This window comes from Budorcas taxicolor, chromosome 19, assembly GCF_023091745.1.
Source record: "Budorcas taxicolor isolate Tak-1 chromosome 19, Takin1.1, whole genome shotgun sequence".
In the NCBI taxonomy this organism is placed as follows: Eukaryota; Metazoa; Chordata; class Mammalia; order Artiodactyla; family Bovidae; genus Budorcas; species Budorcas taxicolor.
The window spans coordinates 41,986,154-42,007,959 of record NC_068928.1 but is presented as its reverse complement, the minus strand read 5'-3'; the positions used below and the strand labels follow the sequence as shown (position 1 = coordinate 42,007,959).

The window sequence follows — 21,806 nt, the reverse complement described above, 5'->3', positions numbered from 1 at the left end:
TTTCTGCTGTGAGTGTGGTGTCATCTGCATAGCTGAGGTTTTTGATATTTCTCCTGGCAATCTTGATTCCAGTTTGTGCTTCATCCAGTCCAGCATTTTCATGATGTACTCTGCATATAAGTTAAATAAGCTCATAACCTACCAAAATTTTGTTAACCCTTTTTATATACTCCCCACATAAACACCTTTTTGTTTCTTCTAGGGTTTATTAAAAGAATAGTATGAACAGTTAATGAATGCAAGGTATTATAAAGGATTTAAATAAAATATAAATAGATGTTAAAATTACAAATTAATCTTATCTATTAATAGTCTTGAACCACTGCTTGAAAACACATTGTTGCTATATATTGAAAGTGATAGAATTGTATTTCTCTTTTAAAAAAACGTATAAATATCTCATGCCCTGCTTAAATCTCAAGACTACTTAACTTGTAAGAAACTGCCGTAACCTGGGTACTGTCATGATGGGAAGCATTGCTACCTATGTCTTTTGCATATCCGTTTATATTTAACTCCTGTGGGGTAGGGAGCAGTGCCAATTGCCCATAATTATTAACCTTACATTTCAGGTTTTACATTTCGAACAAAATTCAATAGATAAAAAAAGTTACAAAAAATTGTACCAAAACTTCTTCACCTAAATGTAATGGCTGTTTATAGTTCTCTCTGACCTTCCTCTGGTATGTGTCCTCTGGCAAACGTGTACACTTTTCATTTAGTATTCCGTTACTTCTAGAAAATGTGTCTACAGCCTTATATTTTAATATAGCCTTTAGATTTCACTTAAATTGTTGCACTGTATTCCATCAGATGAATATATTATAGTTTAATAACCAGTCTCTTATTTTGGACATTTAGAGTATTTCTAATTTCTCACTGTTGTGTATCCTACTGAACTATTGTCCTTAGGAGTTGACCTCATGCTGAGGGTTCTTCAAAGCAAATTTTGCTAAGTGGAAAATTTTTTATTTTATTTTTTCTCTTATTTGGCTGCACCACGTCTTAGTTGCGGCATGTGGGATTTTTAGTTGTGGGATGCAGAATCTTTTTAGTTGTGGCATTCAAACTCTTAGTTGCAGTATGTGGGATCTGATTCCCTGACCAGGGGTTGAACCTGGGCCCCCTCCATTGAGAGTGCAGAGTCTTAGCCACTGGGCCACCAAGGTAGTCCCCAAGTGGAAATTTAATACTATAATTTTCAGTGGTAAGAGGGAGTCTGTGAACTTTAATGCAGAAAATATTAGGAACATGTGTAGATTTATTAATAAGTTGACTTTTAAACAAAACTTCAGAACAGAAGGGAAGGGATTATAATTCATCTCAATGGTGCAGAAACTCAGTATATTGAAGTAGCTGAGGAATTTCTGTGTCCTGAACTAAAGGATTTGACTTTTTCAAAAGACAGTCTAAGATGAGTTGGTTTCGATTAACAATATAAAATGGGTACATATATAAACCCTCATTTGGGGGACTTCCCTGGTGGTGCAGTATTTAAAACTCTCTGCTCCCAGTGCATGGGGCCTGGGTTTGGTCCCTGGTCAGGAAGCTAGATTCCACATGCCTCGATGAAGATCCAGTGCAGCCAAATAAATGAATATTTTTTTAAATAAACAAATTTAAAAGCCTGCATTTGAAATTCTGAGACTGACATAGGGCTACGTAGCAGCCTCAGATCATTTCTCACTCTTCTGTAATGCAGACAGTCATTGTTTGGGGGCTACAGTAAACGTTTTCAGTTACCTGAAAAATGTTATTGATGTAGCTTCTTCCCAAGCGGGCTGTCCAAGTTGCTAAATAGATTGCAACATAGAAATAATGATAACAGGCGCTGTTCAAGCTGTGAGCCAGTGTAGCATGGGGGAGACCTTCTCCTCCCACCTCCTCCCCTCTCCCCAAAGTAATATGCAGTAATTTCACTGTGACGTAAAGATTTAAGACTGATTGTCTTCCCAGAATTTTATCATCTCTGTGTTGCCTGGCAAAGTTTTCCTTGTTTGTTTCTTTGTGAGCCAAATACTTTTATTCATTCTGTTCTCTTCCCATCTGTTTAATAATCTGATTTTATTAGAGAATTGCCTTTCCGATGGCTTATAAAGTAGTGTTTAGAAAAAAATGTTTTTAAAGAGCAGATGGCTCCAGTGTTGACCTGCTTCTAGATGGGATAGTTTTACACTAACCTTCTTACTTGATGTTAGGCCAGTTTTAGTATGAACAAAGTCTTAATCCTTCATTGCCACTATTTCATAGTTTTCTCTCCCTCCAGGTTCCTACTACTAGGTAATCACTGCCACTGGACATATGTATTGACAGTAAAGCAGGAAAAAACAACAGAGAACTTGCTGTTTATATTGCATCCAAAGTCCTTCAGTCACTAAGTGGTGCTGATATGATTAACAGTTTTGAATCCTAACTCCTTGCCAGATCATATTCTTTTTCAGATCACAAGCAATGTTTATACATCTGTTTCATCTGCCAAGTAGCCCAAGCCTTTGCCCAAATCAGAGCCCTGCAATATTAGGTTTCTGATTCTAATTTCTTACTCATTTTCTTCCGTTAAGTTACGAAATATAACAAACATGCAGAAAAATACAAAACACAGTATGCCAGACTACGACCACAAGTCCCTGGGACAGAGTCAGCATGGTGCAGTGGTGGAGTACAGGCTGGGGCCAGGCTGCCCAGACCCAGCCCAGAGGGTACACCTCAGCAGAGTGGGACGTGGGGCAAATGTTTCACCCCCAAAAGAAACCCATACCTATTAAAGTCACTGCCCATCCCCCTAGCCCTTGGCAACCGCCTGTCTACTTTGTTTCTATGGGTTTGCGTATTTCTGACATTTCCTTTAAATGGAATGCGCAATATGTGGCCCTTTGTATCTGGCTTCTTTTACTTAGCATCATGTTTTCAAGGTTTATTCATATTACAGCATGTTTCAGTACTTCAGGCCTTTTTACTATTGAATAATATTCCATTTTATCTGCTTTATTTCTCCATTCATATCCTTATTATCCACTCATGTACTGATGGACATTTGGGTTGTTTCTGCCTTTTGGCTATTATGTATAATGCTGCTACGAACATTTGTGTGCAAGTTTTTGTAGACATATGTTTTCATTTCTCTTAGGCATATACCTAGGAGTGAAACTGCTGGGTCATATAGTAACTCCATATTTAACCTTTTGAAGAACCTCCAGATGGTTTTCTGAAGTTATTACACCATTTTACAATATTGTTTCATTTGCTAAACCTCAATTTCTTCATCTATAAAGTAGGAACAATAATAGGGCTACCTCCTAGGGTTTTTGTGAGGGTTGTATGAGTAGACTCATAAAAGCCCTCATTGCTGTAAAACAATGCAGCAAGTGTTCAGTAAATGACATTAAATGATAAATCTGGATGGTGGATAAAAACACTAATAAAATGTTATTTTAATTCAGTTTTCATTCTTATTTCTCATGTTTATTTATTAGAGGAATCAAGATATTTGTTGCTCGTAATTCATACTTTTAATTAGTAGGAGTCCTTCTTTGGAAGGAATAGGAGAAAGCTTTGCTCCGGCTGCCAAGCAAGCACATCTGAATGGATGTTCCTTTTTGGAGTCGAGTGTACTTATGACAGGCTTGCTCTCACTGCACTGCCCTTCACAATTCTTAATTCCTTTGTTCAGAGGTGAGGAAACAGTTCTCCCAAAGCCTTTCCACCAGCCTCCATCAGTTCTCATCCATGAAAGTCCTGGTGCCAGTGAAATTGATTAAGAGATGGGCTTTTAACAGGGGGGTAAAATTTATCTGCAGGATATTGGTTAAGGAGAAAGACAGCAAGAGCGCTTTGTGGGAGGATTGACTTTCGGAAGGTACTTATTTGAAATGAGTTAAAATAGGAGGTGGGGAGAAGGACACCGTTTTATCAGTTTAAGGTTGCAAAGTCAGAATAAGATTGAGCATTTGCTATGAGCCAGGCACTGTTTTAAGCATTTGCCCATGTTAACTCATTCTTACAACAACCCCCGAGAGACATAATTTTACAAGTAAGGAAACTGAGGCCCAGAGAGGTTTAAAAGGTTATTAAATCTTTTGTAGAACTTTATTTAGGTGAGCTTGCCATTATCTCCAGAACTTGAACTCCATTGTAGAGAGTTTGGCCCTGGGATGGAATGGAACAGTGGTTGTGATGGGGTGGAGAAGACTTACAGAATACTTGAATTATACACGTGAATCCGGCAGACCAAATCCCTGCACACACTTTTTGAAATATTTATTTATTTGACTAGGCCGAGTCTCAGTTGCAGCACACAAGACCCCCAGGCTCCACTGTGGAAGGCAGGAGCCTCAGCTATGGCATGGGGGATCTAGTTCCCTGACCAGGGATGGAACCCAGGCCCCCTGCATTGGGAGCACGGAGTCCCAGCCACTGGACCACCAGGGAATTTCCCCCTGTGCTCATTTGAAACTCCCACTCTCATCCCAAGCCAGAATTCATTCTTGCAAGTGACAGATACGCTTGGGGAACTTTCTGTGGTCCTTCTCTTCCCCTACAGTTGGCTATAGCATGACTTTAGCCACAATATTTTAGGGTCTTCAGAGAGAGTAATTTTTTTTTCCTCAAAGGTTTATGTTTTACTTCTCAAAGGGAAAGCATCTAATAAAAAGATATCTATTATCGGGAAAAATTATCCTTAAATCCCACCCACTCATATTGTCTAATTTATGTAAACAGACAGTCTTTGCTTCAGTTTTCATTAAGTCTGTAACATTATGAGCTATTAGACTTTGAAACGCTTTTTTTCAAGTGCCTGTGGGTCTGCTGTATTTGGGACTCCTAGGATATATCCATATATATGGGGTCCATGTAGATACTTTATGCTTTCGAAAGCGCAAGATTCTGTATCCAGGGTGGTTTGGGGTTGTTTGGAATGCTTATGAACAATAAGAGTGCAACTCGCAGAGCTCAAACAGTTCTCATCTTTGGCTAAAAATAAGATTGTATATCCATTTCCCAGTCTTCAGAGGTGGTGATTTACCAGAGATACAAACCACTTCCCTTGTCAGAACATCACACATTGAAGATGGAGCTGCCCGTAAATAAGCAGAAGAAAGCGTGTATTGAGGACAGACGTGCAGTTACTGTGTGTGTGGGGTAGCGTCACTATGTGTGATACACGCATACACTATACTGTGTGGGGGGGAGGGTAGCGTTCAGTGGCTGCATGAGCACTAGTGAGAAAGGACAGGGAGTCAGCTGATACCAGGTGTAGGCTCAGCCGAATAATGTGTGTAGAACGTGTATGAAGTTTTGACGTGCATGGAGAAAAGCACCACTTAGAGTCCAGGCTTTATTAACACAGTTGGTAGGGGGAAGTCATTTTTTTTTCTAAACTGCATATTTTAAATTGTTACATGATAATCTCAGTAGGTCATCTCATATTCCATGTGTAAATAACTCTTAGTTTAAAAATAAAGATGATTTGTACTGCTTAGTGTTTTTATTTTACATTTTTGGCCAGTGGTAGGCAAAGTGTACTTTCCAGCTCTATCGAAGCATTTTTTTTTTGTAGTGAAATTAACGTATATTGTATTTATCAAAATAAAGAGATTACCACCTTATGTTTATCAGCTGTTATCCTTCAGATGGCATTTTAGAAAGTAACTGTTGTGGCATGTTCATATTTAGAACCATAAAAAATATTCTGAAAACTTCCAAGAGTACAGCATTGTACTCTTTTATAAAAACCAAGAACTAGTACAAAGCTTAACAAAACAGTGTGACATTTATATAATATTCCTACCTATGTAGCATATCAGCGTAGTATTTCTTTCTTAAAACAGTAATGACTCCTGGAATTATGCTCAGGCAGCAGAACCTGTGACGTATTTAGCAAATATTTGGTATGTGTCTATTTACTGAACAAATGCATACTACTTTTCACTTCCATGGCATGCCAGCATAGTAGGTACTCGCTCACTTATGGTTCTTATTCAGTGGGGAAAACAGACAAAAATTAATAAAATCTAAAAGAGAAAATTACAAGCGGTGCCATATGTGATTAAGGGACAGATAGACTGAAGCGACTGAGCAGCAGCAGCAGACCGTTATTAATATAGACTCACCCAAAGTGTAGAATCTGTTTCATTTTCTTAACTTGGTATTTCATACTGATATCTCGTTCCATGATGACTTTGGAAAGAGCTGATAGATTTAACCAAATTCTGTATATACATTTATTTATGCAACAACAACACATTTTCTGAATGCTTATTTGCCAGGCACAATTCTAGGCCCAAGAGAAAGAGCATAAGACAAAACAAAGTCATTGTGTTCATGGTGCTTTCTCCCTAGTGGGAAGTCATTAAACAAATACGTAATAAATGTCAGTTCAGTTCAGTTCAGTCACTCAGTCGTGTCCGACTCTTTGCGACCCCATGAATTGCAGCACGCCAGGCCTCCCTGTCCATCACCAACTCGCGGAGTTCACTCAAACTCATGTCCATCGAGTCAGTGATGCCATCCAGCCATTTCATCCTCTGTTGTCCCCTTTTCCTCCTGCCCCCAATCCCTCCCAGCATCAGAGTCTTTTCCAATGAGTCAGCTCTTCGCATGAGGTGGCCAAAGTACTGGACTTTCAGCTTTAGCATCATTCCTTCCAAAGAACACCCAGGACTGATCTCCTTTAGAAGGGACTGGTTGGATCTCCTTGCAGTCCAAGGGACTCTCAAGAGTCTTCTCCAGCACTGCAGTTCAAAAGCATCAGGAAGTGATAAATGATACCAAGAAAAAGAAAGTGAACTGAGAGGATAGAGTTAGCAGACTGCTATTTTATTTGGGTGGACTGAGGAGATAAACATTTTGAAGATAAACATTTTCCCACAGTTTTCCTTCCTTTGTCTCTGGGGTCAATTCAGTAAATGAACGCAGGATGCAAGATCATTTTTGTATCTGTTGGCATCATCCGCATATTCATCAAGAGAGCTATGAGGAGGTCCTGCTTCTTTCCAGTTCCTTACCACTAAGAGAGATTAATAGTACTGAATTATTTTCTTTATTCCTGTATCATTCTTGTCTAAGCACCTTCAACCATGACATCCATCCCTTTACCTTTTGTCCAAAAAATATGCCTTGGTATCTGTTCCAGTTTTCCAAAATCTTGAGATATGATGAGTCATTTGATTAGAAATTATATTGTACAATTAAATGTCTTCCGGGTGTTTGATTTTACTGTGGGATTCCTTCTGGAGAGAACTGTTTTATCCAAGTCTTTCTCTTTGTAGTGAGAATTTGAAAAATTTCATCAAATTTCAAGGCTGGAATTTGATGTCTTGGGTGATCTTACAGTGATCCCAGCCTTAATGCTCAAAAGCCCTAATTAAAGTTGTACACTGCACAAATGTTCTATAGCATAGCACAAATCTAAAATAGGTAACTGGCAGCCACCCCACACCTCATTGTTGGCTAACTAACTTGTCCCATAAATAGCTCTGTGTTATGCGATCGGACAACTACAACTGACAGAGAAGGGATTTTTGTTTCATAACACACTTGTGTGGTCTCTGATGTTCAACAAAACCAAAGTTCTAATTCACCAGACCCTGACTGTAGCACGGGTTAATAGGAGAATTGTACAAATCAGTCGTCAGATAGTTCTGGAAGGGATTCAAGATATCCCTGCCTTGTATCAAACTCCACACTGTGGATCATAGTGTTAGAGCAAGATGCAGTTTTAGTCTCCTTTGTGTACGTGAAAGTACAACATTTTTTGGCCACTTGGCATGTGGGATTGTAGTTTCCTGATCAGTGACCAAACTCAGAAGCTCCCTGCAGTGGAAGTGTGGAGTCTTAACCACTGGGCCAGCAGGGAGGCCCCTGTGCTCATGAAAGTAATGCTGCTGCCACCGTTTGGTTTCACCCCAAAGAGTTTCTGCCAAATGAATTAAAAATTCTTAGGTGAGTCTGAAAAGGTATCGTGGCAGTTTTATAAAACTGTTTTCCTGAAATCAAGTGAGTGTTTTAAAAATCTACCCACTATTGGAATATAATGGGTTTTGTTTCTAACTCTTAGCTGGAATATATTGTTTTCAGTGTCTGAAAGATTTTTAAATGCTTTAATTTTAACAGAACATTGCTTCATAAGTTCCTTAGCAGTAACTCAGAAGGTGAACCTTGGGGTTATTTTCCAGATAAATCTGTTCTTTTGATGTGCAAATAATTACTGTTTAGGTAAATAGTAATAATACGTAGGGTTCAATCCATGCATAAGATATTACCACTTTTCTTTGACTGGGTCTTTTTCAAAATGGCAGTGTGTTTTATTGCACGTTTTAAAAGTAAAAATATGAAATCTAAAATAAGTGATTATTTAACAAAATCCCTGTGCTACTTATTTATCATTACTGTTGAAATGCTGCTTACTGTTACTTCAAGTTTGGAACACATGTAAAAGAAAGAATATGTCTGTGATATCAAAACTATAGGCAGTTCTTTCCTTAATGCTGAATTTGTATTTTTCATTATAGGGCTTCTGTACATTTTGTAGTCAGAGCTTCATAGACCCAGTTGTACACCTTTCCATGGCCGCACCGAATGTCTACATTTTGAAAGCATTTTGAAGCTAAAATTCAGTTTAAGAATACCAATCTTCAGTCTATCAAAAAGGGCTTAAATGCATTTATCGCCAGCCTTTATAATCGAGTATTTACTCTAGTGGATTTAAAGGGGGGCGGGGGGGGGCGGGGAAACCAATGCAAACCACTGTTTGTTTAACAGATTGTAAACCATGGCTGTGTGGATACAAGCCCAGCAGCTCCAAGGAGATGCCCTTCATCAGATGCAAGCACTGTATGGTCAGCATTTCCCCATTGAGGTGCGCCATTACTTATCCCAGTGGATTGAAAGCCAAGCTTGGTAAGTGAATAAAGGTTTTTCTGTCATATTTTGTGAGGCACAACCATATTGAAGTTTTATCAGAAAGATAACATAATGAAGACTCTAAAAGTTGTACATTTGTAAAGAAAGCTATGTGACTCATGAAAAGGTATTCTATCTTAAATTTTAAGAAGATGGAATAACTACTGGGATTTTTTTTTAAAAATAGGGTTTGTTTCCTTTAATAATAAATTCTGGATAAAAGCATTATAATATTGCTGCTCATAAAAAACAGTTAATACATAGGTACCATCTGTGGTACTGTGTACTATGGTACTAACACATCAGTACCATCTTTCTAGATTCCATATATACACGTTAATATATGGTATCTGTCTTTCTCTTTCCAGCTTACTTTACTGTGTATAATAGGCTCTGGGTTCATCCACCTTATTAGAACTGACTCAAATGTGTTCCTTTTTATAGCTGAGTAATACTCCATTGTGTACATGTAACCACAACTTCTCTAGAGACACAAAGGACAGACTTTTGGACACAGGGGAAGGAGAGGGTGGGATGATTTCAGAGAATAGCATTGAAACATATATATTGCCATATGTAAAACAGATAGCCAGTGGGAATTTGTTGTATGACTCAAGGGAACCCAAAGCTGGTGACATCCTAGAGAGGGTGGGGTGGGGAGGGAGGTAGGAAGGAGAGAGGTTTAAGAGGGAGGGGGCGTGTGTATACTAATGGCTGATTCATACTGATGTATGACAGAAACCATCACAATATTGTAAAGTAATTATCCTCAAATTAAAAATAAAATTTTTTAAAAAGTCAACAAAACTGAGTATCTAGCAGTGTTGTAGTTAGTGGAGTTCATATGAAAACACTGAAGCCCTTGTCCACAGAGTTTAGTATTTAACGGGTCAGATAAGGTATGCATATGCATAAAATTTAATAAAGTGTATTATTAACAAGTTTAACGATGACTTTGGTGTCTTCAAATTTATATGTAATCTGTATATATATATATAGACTAAAAGATAATACGCCAAAATGTTAACAATAATTACTCTTAATGGCAGATTCAATAACCATGTTTATTTTTCTGATTTCTCAAATTACTGTTTATATATCCGGGGAGGGAATCGCTTTTAAATTATTTCAAAATTAGTACATTGCAGTAGACTGTTGACAAAGCCTTATAATCAGCAATGCTGTTGCACGCCAGGCCGCAGGCTGTCTGCTGCTCTGAGCAGGGCCTGGGCACATGCCAGTTACCAGTCTGGAGCTGATCTGTCATGTTCGTTGGGTACTTCAGGCCTCCATCATCATGGCCAGGAGAACAGGAGAAACCAGCCTTTATGTTGCTATTTGAGGCGAGCTGTATACCCATCAGTAATGTTGCCTCAGAATCATTGCGATCTTGTGTTAGTAGCAGACTTCTGTTCCAAAGCTGGAGCGCACCAAAGGAAGGCAATTTTCTAGGCAATTAAAAAAATCTCAGCCTCATGCAATTAAGTGAGGAAAAAAAAAGGTACTGAATGTGAGCATGTCAATTGCACCTCATCTGGTGCTTTTCTATTTCATTTTCATTTTCTTTTAAAGATTTGGAGAGTTCAGGAAAACATTAGTAGGAAGTTTCTGTTGATCTAAAATTTCATTTAGTAGATTTCCCATGTAGTCTTCTTATCAAACGAATGTTAAAAGTCTTGTGTTTATGTCAAGGAAAACCTGAAGTTTATTCAGTTTTGGGTTTAAGAATATAAAGATTTTAAGTAAAACATCTTCAGTTCTTCATGTTTAAGCTAAGAAAGTTTATATGTGTGTGTGTGTGTGTGTGTGTGTGTGTGTGTGTGTGTGTGTGTCTGTATATATATGTATGTGTGTACATTTATGGAAGAGAATTAAGTTTTAAAGTCCAAGAACTGGTAGTACTTGATTACCATGAGTTTTGCTCGGAGATTGGCTCTTCTCAAGAGTGGATTCACTACTCAGTGACCTGTGGTGACCTCAGTGGTAAAGAAATCCAAAAAAGAGGGGATGTATGTATACATACAGCTGATTCACTGTGCTCTACGATAGACACAAACACACCATTCTAAAGCAACTGTACTCCAAAATATTCTTTTGAAGAGTGGATTCCTCAGATGAGGAGCATTATTGCCATTCAGAACAGAGGTGCAGGGCTGCCTCCATTCCTTCAAGGCTTTTATTTAGACATATTTGGTACATAGTATGCATATTTAAATTTTGGCTTCCTCTACTGCCTTCTCAAGAGGGCAGATTCGAGCATGTTAGTTGATGAAGTAATGTTACCAGTGCTTTGGTGTACCTGTCTGTGCCCCTGTTAGAAATTAGTTTCTACCTAACTTCAGGGCTGTGTAGAGATGACAGAGCTGCTTAGCTATCACCAGATGTCTTGTTTCGCTGCAGACCCACCAGCAGTAATGAATGTTATTTCAATCTGACAGCTGTTAGGTTTCTTCAGCAAGCAGAGTTAAGTAACACAGTACTGCCCAATAGCAATTGTTGATTAAGTTGTTTAAAAAAAGAAAGAGAGTCAGAGATGGGGAGAGGGGGAAGAGTGGGGGAAGGAAGAGAGAGGAGGAAGAAGGGAGGGAGGGAGACCACCCAAGCCCTGCCACCAGTTAAGTGGCTCTGAATTACTGTGAAGCCTGTAAAGTGATTTTTCTGGTTCATTGGAGGAGTCAGCCCTGCCTACATGTCCCAAATCTGCACCTAGTGATACAAATGCCTGCCTTGTGTGAATACTTGTAGGCTTCATCTGTCTTAATATCATATTTCCAGGGCTTCTTAGAAGTAACTCCGTTAACTCACCTGTCTTTACTGAAGAAATACTCCCTGTGAAATTAGCAACACATACAAGTTGAGGCTGGCAAAAACACACAGAGCATTCTTGACCCTGTGCCCCCTTCCACCCTTGAAGGGGTGACTATAAATAGGAAATTATCAGAGTCCTTATTTCCTTCAGAGCACACAAAGCACTTTCCTTTTCCCTTCATTCCTAGAAGCAAATAGCATAAGCACCAGAGCGAGTCAGTGGGAGAATGGACAGTCCACTGCAAAGAAAAAAGAAAATATGCTATACCTTCCACTAAGGTAACTAGTGGATTGGAAATAGATTTATGTAGCTATGTAGTCAGTTTGAATTGGACAGTTGCCTAAAATTTGCAGTGAGCATTGTAAAGAAGTCACTTGAGCCCCAGAAAAGGTATGGTGCATTGAGGCTGCATTTATACAGGCTGTATGCATGTATGTATACATATGTATGTAATTTCTTTCCCCTAGGGACTCAATAGATCTTGATAATCCACAGGAGAACATTAAGGCCACCCAGCTCCTGGAGGGCCTGGTGCAGGAGTTGCAGAAGAAGGCCGAGCACCAAGTGGGGGAAGACGGGTTCCTACTGAAGATCAAGCTGGGGCACTACGCCACGCAGCTCCAGGTGGGCATGAGTTCGGGGCCGCGCTCCATGTGAGCCCCAGGCCACGCTGCATTCTCTTCCCTGCAGGGGCTCTTCCTTCATTCAGAGGTTTTCTCTCTCTCCTTTCACATGTTGCCAAGCCACATGTGACAACGTGTAAAGTTCTTATTGTTTGGTTTTGTGATTGTAGCTGCCATTTTTAAACCTTTTATTTGAAAACCATTTCAAATTTATAGACAGTTACAAGATTGATACTAAGAACGTATGCTCAGACTCAGCATTGTTAACATTTGCTTTACAACATTCTCCCTCTGCACACTTGCATGTACACACACACCCAGGTGCGCCATACATAGACGTGCACACAGTTTTTCATCACTCGAAAGTTGTATGCAGCATGCCCCTTTGTCCCTAAAGCACTCCAGTGTCCATTTTCTAAGCATATGAACCTTCTCTTATGTAGTTGCAGTACAGTTACCAGCTGACTTACTAACATCCTTTGGGACATTTTTCTCCCCCTCCAGTCCAGGATCACGTTCAAGATCGCTTATTGCATATAGTTGTCATCTCTCTTTAAGGAACCATTTGTCAGTCTCCCTTTGTCTTTCATTGCGTTGACATTTTAAAAATAATTCAGCTCCTCTATTTTTTAAAGGTAAAATGTACCTTATTTGGGGTTTGTATGACATTTCCTCATGATTAGATTCAGGGTACACACCCCTGATCAGAATTGGAAAGAAGTGATGTTGTGTCCTCCTCAGACTATCACATCCAGAGGTGTACCGCATCCGCCTTGTCCTCCTTGGTGGCAGTAATTTTGGTTGCTCAGTCAAGGTGGTGTCCAGTTTCTCCTCTGATACGGCCTTTTAAAAATGTATTCTGTTTCCATGCATGGTTCCCTTACTTTAAGCAATTTAAGATGCAAGAAATAAAATAATTTTACCTTCCTCTTGTAATTGAGTTTCCCACAGCATGCTTTTCTTGTCCCCATTCACACTGGAAGAGCAGCAGTCCTCATGGTTGTGTTGCCAAGCGTCTCCTCCAGCCTGAGGTCTGGCCCTCTGCTCTGCGGTGAGGTTCTGCCCCATAGCATGAAGCAGAACAAAGTGACGTTTGCTCTTGGATTCTTTCAGAACACGTACGACCGCTGCCCCATGGAGCTGGTGCGCTGCATTCGCCACATTCTGTACAATGAGCAGAGGCTGGTCCGAGAAGCCACCAATGTGAGTGCCCCGCGGGCTTGGGAGTCCTTTCCTGCCGAGCTCGTTCTGGCCCAGCTTTGTCAGGGTCTCTCAGGGTGCATCTGTTGGTGTCTATAAACAGAGCCTTGTCCTAAGAGCGCAAAGGAAATAGAAAACTGATCTCTGATCTTGACTGGCTTGTAACCTTGATGAGATCGCAACCACAGAACAATGTGAACAAGTGCAAAACAATTTAACCCTAATTGAATAGTGTTTGAGGAGAGGCAGGGATATGTAGGGATCCCTGGTGGTTCAGTTGGTAAAGAATCTGCCCACATTGCGAGAAACCTGGGTTGGATCCCTGGGTCAGGAAGATCCCCTGGAGAAGAGAATGGCTACCCACTCCAGAGTTCTTGTCTGGAGAATTCTGTGGACCAAGGAGCCTGGCGAGCTACAGTCCATGTGGTCACAAAGAGCTGGACACAGCTGAGCAACTCACACACACATGCTTATATTCAGGTGAGATTGCTTAAGAATAGCCCCTTCTCAGCCCCCCTCAACCCGGTGTTGAAGGAGTAGACCCACCCAGGCCAGGTCGATGACTCGATCCACACAGCGCTTGTTGGTGCCCCGCCCATCACCTCACTTGGGGTCTCCAGGACGCCGCCCCTGAACAATTCACGCTCTTTGCCCAGTCACGAGGTCTTGAGGGAGGACACAGATGACATGTGTTCACACAGCTGTGTCCCCCGCTGTGCCGCCAGCACCTGGCACAGTTGGCATCCAGTGAATGACTCTGAAATGAGGGGTCATCATTATTAGTAGGAAAACTCCTGAGACACGTTGAGTTCTGGTCTCCAAAGAGAACTCAGATGTCTCTTGTGTGTAGGTCAGAGCCTTTCTGCAGCGCTTCATGAAGATGCCGTAGTCCACCCGGCCTCCTGTTGCTCCTCGTCTTCCCACTCTGCCCCAACTCTCACAGAGAACATTTGCAGCTCTCTGACTCAAAATTTAGCCTTTGGCATCTCGGCCCAGTTATAGTGCGAGCATTGCCCTTTCTCTGGGACTAAGGCCTGAGGCTTCCTCCCATCCTCTCTGCCCGGCTCACTGCCACCTGCTCTGTCTCTCTGCTCTGTCTCCAGGGTACTTCTCCGGCTGGAAGTCTCGCTGATGCCATGTCCCAGAAACACCTTCAGATCAACCAGACATTTGAGGAGCTGCGACTGGTCACGCAGGACACAGAGAATGAGCTGAAGAAGCTGCAGCAGACTCAAGAGTATTTCATCATCCAGTATCAGGAGAGCCTGAGGATCCAGGGTGAGCCTGGTGTGGGAGGGTGGTGCGTGTCTGGAGGACCAGAGTGAGGACTGGCAAGAAGCTGGTTGGCTTAGAAGAGAACCAGTTCTCCATTTAGAGGCGTTTTCCTCTCTCTGAGGTAGCAGAGAATACTTTGCATTGAAGGCAGCGCCGGAGGTTGAGGCTTTGGAAGGGGCAAATCCAGGCACTGGTCCTGGGAGAGAAGGTGGGGTCTCACTCTGGCCCCCCACACCCAAGGAGCTGCTGGTCTGTGAGGAAAGGCATTTCCTCTTGTGGGAGGGGCACGCAGAGTAAGGAAACAGTATCAGATGCACTTTGTACGTGGCAGGCATTTTCAAACAGGCGCTTTATTGAAATGGTAAACTTTCTGAACAGTATGAGCATATTAGGGACAGAGAGCTGTGTTCTGCAGCCATTTAGTATTGTTTTGTTCGGCTATTCAGACAGGCTGTCCTGGGGCAGAGCAACTCGTGCATCTCAGTTAGCCCTGTAGACAGAGGAGCCCCTACCTTGGGTAAATCCTGCTGGTGCCTTGGTCAGAATCAGTCTGGAAGGTGTGGAGCCCACCAGCACCCTCTATTGACCCTTCAGAGTTTGGCAGTGTGACTTTAATTGAGGGGTGCTTGGGGGATGCCAAGCGTTTGGTTCCAGACCACTACAATAAAGTAAATATTGCAGGAAAGCAATTCGCATGAGTGTTTTGGTTTCCCAGCGTATATATGTGTATACTACACTGTAGTCCAGTAAGTGTGCAATAGCATTGTCTAAAAAAAAAAGTACATACCTTAATTTTAAAAAGGCTAATGAGCCCAACCTTCAGTGAATTGTAGTAGTAACATCAAAGATCACTGGTCACAGATCACCATAGCAAATATAGTAATAATGAAAAACTCTGAAATAGCGCAAGGATTACCAAAATGTGACACAGAGACAAGAAATGAGCCAATGCTGTTGGAAATAACAGCATCAATAGGGTTGCTTGCTTGCCACAAGGTTGCTGCAAGCATTCAATTTATATTTAAAAAAGAACACAGTGTCTGTGAAGTACAATATATTGCACCAGGATAAAATGAAGTGGCCCTGTAGTTTGCTCTCCCTGGTTACGTGCCCTGCTCAAAACCTCAGAGACGCTTCAGCTCAGCCAGCCAGCCGTGAAAGCACATATGCCTGCACATGCCATGCCCTTCTCTACTGCCGTGCCTGTGGGCTCCATCTTAGAACTGTATTAACACCACTTACTCTTTCTGTCTTCTGCGGAAGAATATAAATTTGTTGAGAGGAAACAGTCTTTTATCTCTGTACCCTAAGATTTGTTGTTGGTGGTGGTGGTGTTGTCATAGTCACCAAGTCTTGTCCAGCTCTTTGGGACTTTGTGAACTGTAGCACGCCAGGCTTCCCTGTCCATCACCAACTCTCGGAGCTTGCTCAAACTCATGTCCATCGAGTTGGTGATGCCATCCAACCATCTCATTCTCTGTCATCCCCTTCTCCTCCTGCCCTCAATCTTTCCCAGCATCAGAGTCTTTTCCAATGAGTTGGCTTTTCACATCAGGTGACCAGAGTGTTGGACCTTCAGCTTCTGCATCAGTCCTTGCAATGAATATTCAGGATTGATTTCCTTTAGGATTGACTGGTTGGATCTCCTTATAGTTCAAGGGACTCTGAGGTCGGCACAGCCCAAGTTAGAGCTGGTGTTGAGTGAATGATAAGAGGATGACCCTGGCATGTCTTCCTCCCATCTGCATCCATACCAGACTGACCCCCTCCTAAATTTGGAAATTTCAAGCTCTTATTTCTACCCAAGGCCATTGACTGGCTGACAGAATGGATGATCCTATTCTTGGGTTTTCTGTTTCCTACTTGTGAGGTTGGGTTTGTCCCCATCCTGCAATGTCAGTTCAGTCTCATTTATCAAGTGCACACATCAGAAACACAGATGACTGATCTGTTTGTGTGAGGGCAGTCTCAGCTCCCTCCAGTGGAGCAGACAATTGCCTCACGTCTCCTGGCGTCCTTCCCAGAAGCTTCTGCAATTTGCCAGGAGAGACTTAAGTGGGTCACTTGCATAAGGAAGCCAGGTCCCAGTGTTGGGATTATCACTGTCTCCCTGTGGGTGGCAGGATTCCGAGTGGCTGTCCAGATTGTTCTGCTCTGTTCCTTGCCTGCTCAGTCCCCTGCAGTCAGAATGGAGCCATATTTCCAAGTTCTCTTGAATAGAGTTGCTTTAGTCTGTCCCAGCCTTGTGTGTCCACAGGACAGGGTCTCGGCCGTGTGACATGGCCCGCAGAGGCCTGCCAGGAGTTTGACCAAGACTTGTGACTGATGGTCATGTCTTCTAGACTCAGCCCCAGTGAGGCCCCTGAGATGTTCAGAAAGGCCATTGGCCAGGGTCGGATGCCAGCACTGGGGACAGTGGTTACCTGTGGAGGGAGGGATGGGGTTACCAGCAGGGGAGGGGTACAGGTGCTTCACCATGGAAGTGCTTGATTTCTTAAGCGGCTTCTTGATGCACAGGTGTTCCTTGTATCATCCTCTCTACTTCCTGTGTCTTAAGTATTTCATCACAGGTTGTTTGCAGAAGGAGTCAGTGAGGCCTGGTTACATATTCTGCCATTGATGAGCTGCCTGAGAGCTGATGTGGAGAGAAACTGCCTCGCTCTCCTGAGAGACTCTCACTGCTTTTGTGTTCCCAGTGGCCCCAACTCTCTCTGTGTTTCTCTTCTGGTTGGTCAGCTGAGCTCACAGTGACCAACCTGGATAAGCATGTTAGGGACCTTCACCCCCTGAAGAAACCCCCCTTCCCTGAGGAGAGGCTGCTGAGCCTGGGAGACAGGACAGAGCCCTGTCAGAGCCTGACGAGGCTGTGCCCGTGAGGTTGGGGCTGAGAGCTGCTCCGTCTGCCTTTCATCCCCTCATGTAACCCATTAACCATGACTGACTTCCCTCTGGGGCCAGTGGTGCCGGGCAGCTTCCTGCGCATTTCTGTCTCATCATTTAACCTCCCAGCAGCCGCTGAGGCAGATGTCTCATGATGCTCCCCTTTCACAGATGGGAAAACTGAGGCATAGGAGTGGGGGGTGACTTGCCCAAGTTCACCCACCTGGTGAAGGGTGGGGTTCACTTCAGACCAGACATGGTGGCTCCAAGCCAGACCACGCATGGGGTGAGGCGGGCTAAGTAGGGGGTTGGCCAGGGCAGGCTCCTCCTCACCTGTCCCCAGGCTTCCATCTCCCCACCTCCTGAGGGGAGCTCAGAGTCGGGGCACAGGGGCCAGAGCCTTCTCATCTCTGGGCCCCGTTGCTGTGGAACCTGACCGGCTGCTGGTCAGACACGTCCCTTCGAGGGTCTTGCCTCCGGAACAGATAGGCTCCCGGCTGGACCGGGGAGGTCATGGTCATGGTGTCCTGTCCCCTCCTCCAGCTCAGTTTGCCCAGCTGGCCCAGCTGAACCCCCAGGAGCGACTGAGCCGGGAGACGGCCCTCCAGCAGAAGCAGGTGTCCCTGGAGGCCTGGCTGCAGCGCGAGGCCCAGACGCTGCAGCAGTACCGCGTGGTGAGTGGGCTCAGCGTCCCTCCCCTCCCCGGGGGCGGTGACGCCCCGAGCTGTCCTGGGGACCCTGAGGGAGGCAGAGAGCCAGGAGGAGAACAGGACCCAGTGAGGCATGAGGCCAGGGCCTTCTTCCTCATGGGACCTGAGGGGCAGAGTCAGTCTAGGAGGAGGAGGCCCTGCAGGGCTGTTCTGAGAGCCCCGAAGGGCCCCCTGAGCCACCGCCCGACCCTCAGGAGCTGGCCGAGAAGCACCAGAAGACCCTGCAGCTGCTGCGGAAGCAGCAGACCATCATCCTGGATGACGAGCTGATCCAGTGGAAGCGGCGGCAGCAGCTGGCGGGGAACGGAGGCCCCCCCGAGGGCAGCCTGGATGTGCTACAGTCCTGGTACCAGGGGTGGGGGGCAGGGAGGGGCAGGCAGCAGGGGCTCAGGGTGGTGCTGCCAGCTGCTGTTTGTGCCCACGTCTGCATGAGCAGCTGGCTCCCTCTGTCTGGGCACAGGTCTTATCCCACCAGTGGTCTGGTTTGATGCTGAGCTGGCATCCTTTCCTGTGCCCACTCCCCTTGGAGGGGCATCACTGGCTTGGATGCTGGGATGGGGCCAGGTGGCAAAGTGACACTCAGGCTGGTTGGACCCCAGTCAGCGTCACTCCTCCTGGGTGTTTCTCTGGGTTTCTGGAAGGCAGGGCATCTCTGCTGTGCCCAGGGAACAGGCGAGGTGGCTTGGGTGGCAGGCCTTCCTGGGGATGGAGCTGGGTGTGGGCCTGGTCCCCGCCTGGGCGCCTGCCAGCTTCTGGCCTGGAGGACGGGGGTGAAGCCAGTGTCCTTCCCTTGGGCCCCGGGGCTCGCGTTCAGGTGTGAGAAGTTGGCGGAGATCATCTGGCAGAACCGGCAGCAGATCCGCAGAGCCGAGCACCTCTGCCAGCAGCTGCCCATCCCCGGCCCCGTGGAGGAGATGCTGGCTGAGGTCAACGCCACCATCACTGACATCATCTCAGCCCTGGTGACCAGGTGACTCCTGGCCACGCCCCGCTCCCATCTGGTTGCTCTGGGTGGCAGGGGGGCAACAGGGTTTTTGCAGATGGGGAGCTCTGGCTTAAATCCTTCAGTTTGTGCCTCACACCCTCATCCCATCCCTCTGCATCCCTTGTTGCTGTGGCTTCTTGCTGTTGACCTCGCCCAGTATTTCTTGTGGACACTGTACAGGTGTTTGTCTCCTGCAATTCATTTCAGCTGCTGAGTTCCTTTCATTGCCTCCCTTCCCGCCAGCTCCCCTGACTCACTGTGGCCCCCAGGGAGGGTGGACTGTGCCCCAAGCCCTCCCTTCACCTGCTCAGCCTGGTGCAAGGCAGCCTCCCCACGTGGAAGGTGGGGCCAGAGTCCTGTCCCCTGAAGTCTCTCCTGTCCCCGCAGCACATTCATCATCGAGAAGCAGCCCCCTCAGGTCCTGAAGACCCAGACCAAGTTCGCGGCCACCGTGCGCCTGCTGGTGGGCGGGAAGCTGAACGTGCACATGAACCCGCCCCAGGTGAAGGCCACCATCATCAGCGAGCAGCAGGCCAAGTCACTGCTCAAGAACGAGAACACCCGCAAGTACGTTGCCCTGGAAACAGAAGGAAAGGGATCCCACCTCCTGGCAAGTCTAGGCCTGGCCCTTCTTGTGTAGGAGCACCACTAGCTCTCTGGCCTCTCCTCTCTCTGAGACAGAGAAGGCGATGGCACCCCACTCCAGTACTCTTGCCTGGAAAATCCTATGAACGAAGGAGCCTGGTAGACTGCAGCCCATGGGGTCGCTAAGAGTCGGATACGACTGAGCGACTTCCCTTTCGCTTTTTACTTTCATGCATTGGAGAAGGAAATGACAACCCACTCCAGTGTTCTTGCCTGGAGAATCCCAGGGATGGGGGAGCCTGGTGGGCTGCCATCTATGGGGTCGCAGAGTCGGACACGACTGTAGCGACTTAGCAGCAGCAGCAGCTCTCAGAGAAGGAATAAGGCTGTTCTTGTGTAAAGAAACTCTGATGTAGTAGGCATATGTCTAAGGAAACTTCTTATGTGTTTTATGTATGTTTACTTCTTATATCATTTATGCAGCGGAGCCCCCATTTCCTCTTAAATGACTCAAGTGTTTGACAGTCTCCTTTATTTGCTCCCACCCCCAATATATTTGCTGCCCATGTGTGCTGAGACTCTGTATGGGTGTAGAGTTGAGTCTGCCTCTCGCTTGCAGTGATTACAGCGGGGAGATCCTGAACAACTGCTGTGTGATGGAGTACCACCAGGCCACAGGCACCCTCAGCGCCCACTTCAGGAACATGGTGAGGATGGGAGAAGAGGAAGACTAGGCTTTCCCTCTAGTGGCTTGAGGGCTTTATCCTCTCATCTTTCTCCTTGGCAGTCCCTGAAACGAATTAAGAGATCTGACCGACGTGGAGCGGAGTCGGTGACAGAAGAGAAATTTACCATCCTGTTTGAATCACAGTTCAGTGTTGGTGGAAACGAGCTGGTGTTTCAAGTCAAGGTGTGTGTCTGTGTACTTTATATCCCAAAAGAATTGTTTTGATCTCAGAATATCTTCTGATTTTTGTTTTGGAAGTGTACTTACGTTGTGTTAGTGTCAGGTGTACCTGCTTGTGCTTACTGACGAATAGAAAGTGAGGAGACCTCATCCTTAGGGCTCTGTCTCCTCGATTCTCTTAAGACTTGAATACATGATAATGAAATGGAATAGCTAGGATTACGGGTAGGAGTGAACCCAGGGAAACACCACTCAGGATGGATTTGAGCACACTTATTGTTAAATTTTAGACATTCGTTTCTTGCTATTTTTTTCCCGGAGATGTCTCCATCTTCTTTCTCTTTTCTATCTGTTCTCTCACTTCGAGAAACTTTCTCCATACTTCAGAAATATCTAAGGAATATCTAAATCTCAAAATGTCATGCAGAAATATCTCTGCTAAAATAGCTTAAATTTCTAAGACTGTGCAAATGTGACGTCTTGTTGTTCCTGGAGTCGTTCCTATTCTGTGTTTGAGGGTGACATTTACTGAAACTTGGAGAGAGGATGCACGTGTTATGATGGGAACAAAAGGAGAGAAGGGCAGAGCATGTGGCTGTGGGCTCTCAGCCCTCCCTGTGTCTCTTTCAGACCCTGTCTCTCCCAGTGGTGGTGATTGTTCACGGCAGCCAGGATAACAATGCGACGGCCACCGTTCTCTGGGACAACGCTTTTGCAGAGCCTGTGAGTGCATTCCTTGGGCCTGAAGGTCTCAAGACCTTGACACTGGTGTCCTGAGTCTCTCTATCCCCACCAAAAGGCTTAAAAAAAAATGCTGTGTTCCTTAGGAGGCAGAATGGAGAGCATGTAGAAAGTAGAATGAGCAGGCGCTGGAAGAATGGCCAGGGTTTCAACTCAGGCCCCACCATTTCCTCACTCTGACCACAGGAAA

General features: G+C 44.6%; 1 protein-coding gene across 3 annotated transcripts in view; it reads left to right on the top strand.

Moving 5' to 3' along the window:
- The window catches only part of STAT5B (signal transducer and activator of transcription 5B), a 62,222-nt gene that overhangs the window by 28,537 nt on the left and 11,879 nt on the right, over positions 1–21,806 (top strand). Inside the window, exons 2-12 of one of the 3 annotated variants that reach the window (XM_052657807.1) lie at positions 8,761–8,898; positions 12,178–12,334; positions 13,447–13,536; positions 14,637–14,811; positions 18,232–18,362; positions 18,593–18,744; positions 19,213–19,368; positions 19,771–19,950; positions 20,588–20,675; positions 20,756–20,878; positions 21,506–21,598. In XM_052657807.1, the coding sequence (XP_052513767.1) occupies positions 8,771–8,898; positions 12,178–12,334; positions 13,447–13,536; positions 14,637–14,811; positions 18,232–18,362; positions 18,593–18,744; positions 19,213–19,368; positions 19,771–19,950; positions 20,588–20,675; positions 20,756–20,878; positions 21,506–21,598 (1,473 nt within the window). In that variant the 5' untranslated portion in view covers positions 8,761–8,770. Of the gene's footprint in view, positions 1–8,760; positions 8,899–12,081; positions 12,101–12,177; positions 12,335–13,446; positions 13,537–14,636; positions 14,812–18,231; positions 18,363–18,592; positions 18,745–19,212; positions 19,369–19,770; positions 19,951–20,587; positions 20,676–20,755; positions 20,879–21,505; positions 21,599–21,806 lie in introns of those variants that run through there. The other 2 variants (XM_052657808.1, XM_052657809.1) reach the window with 2 other exon arrangements.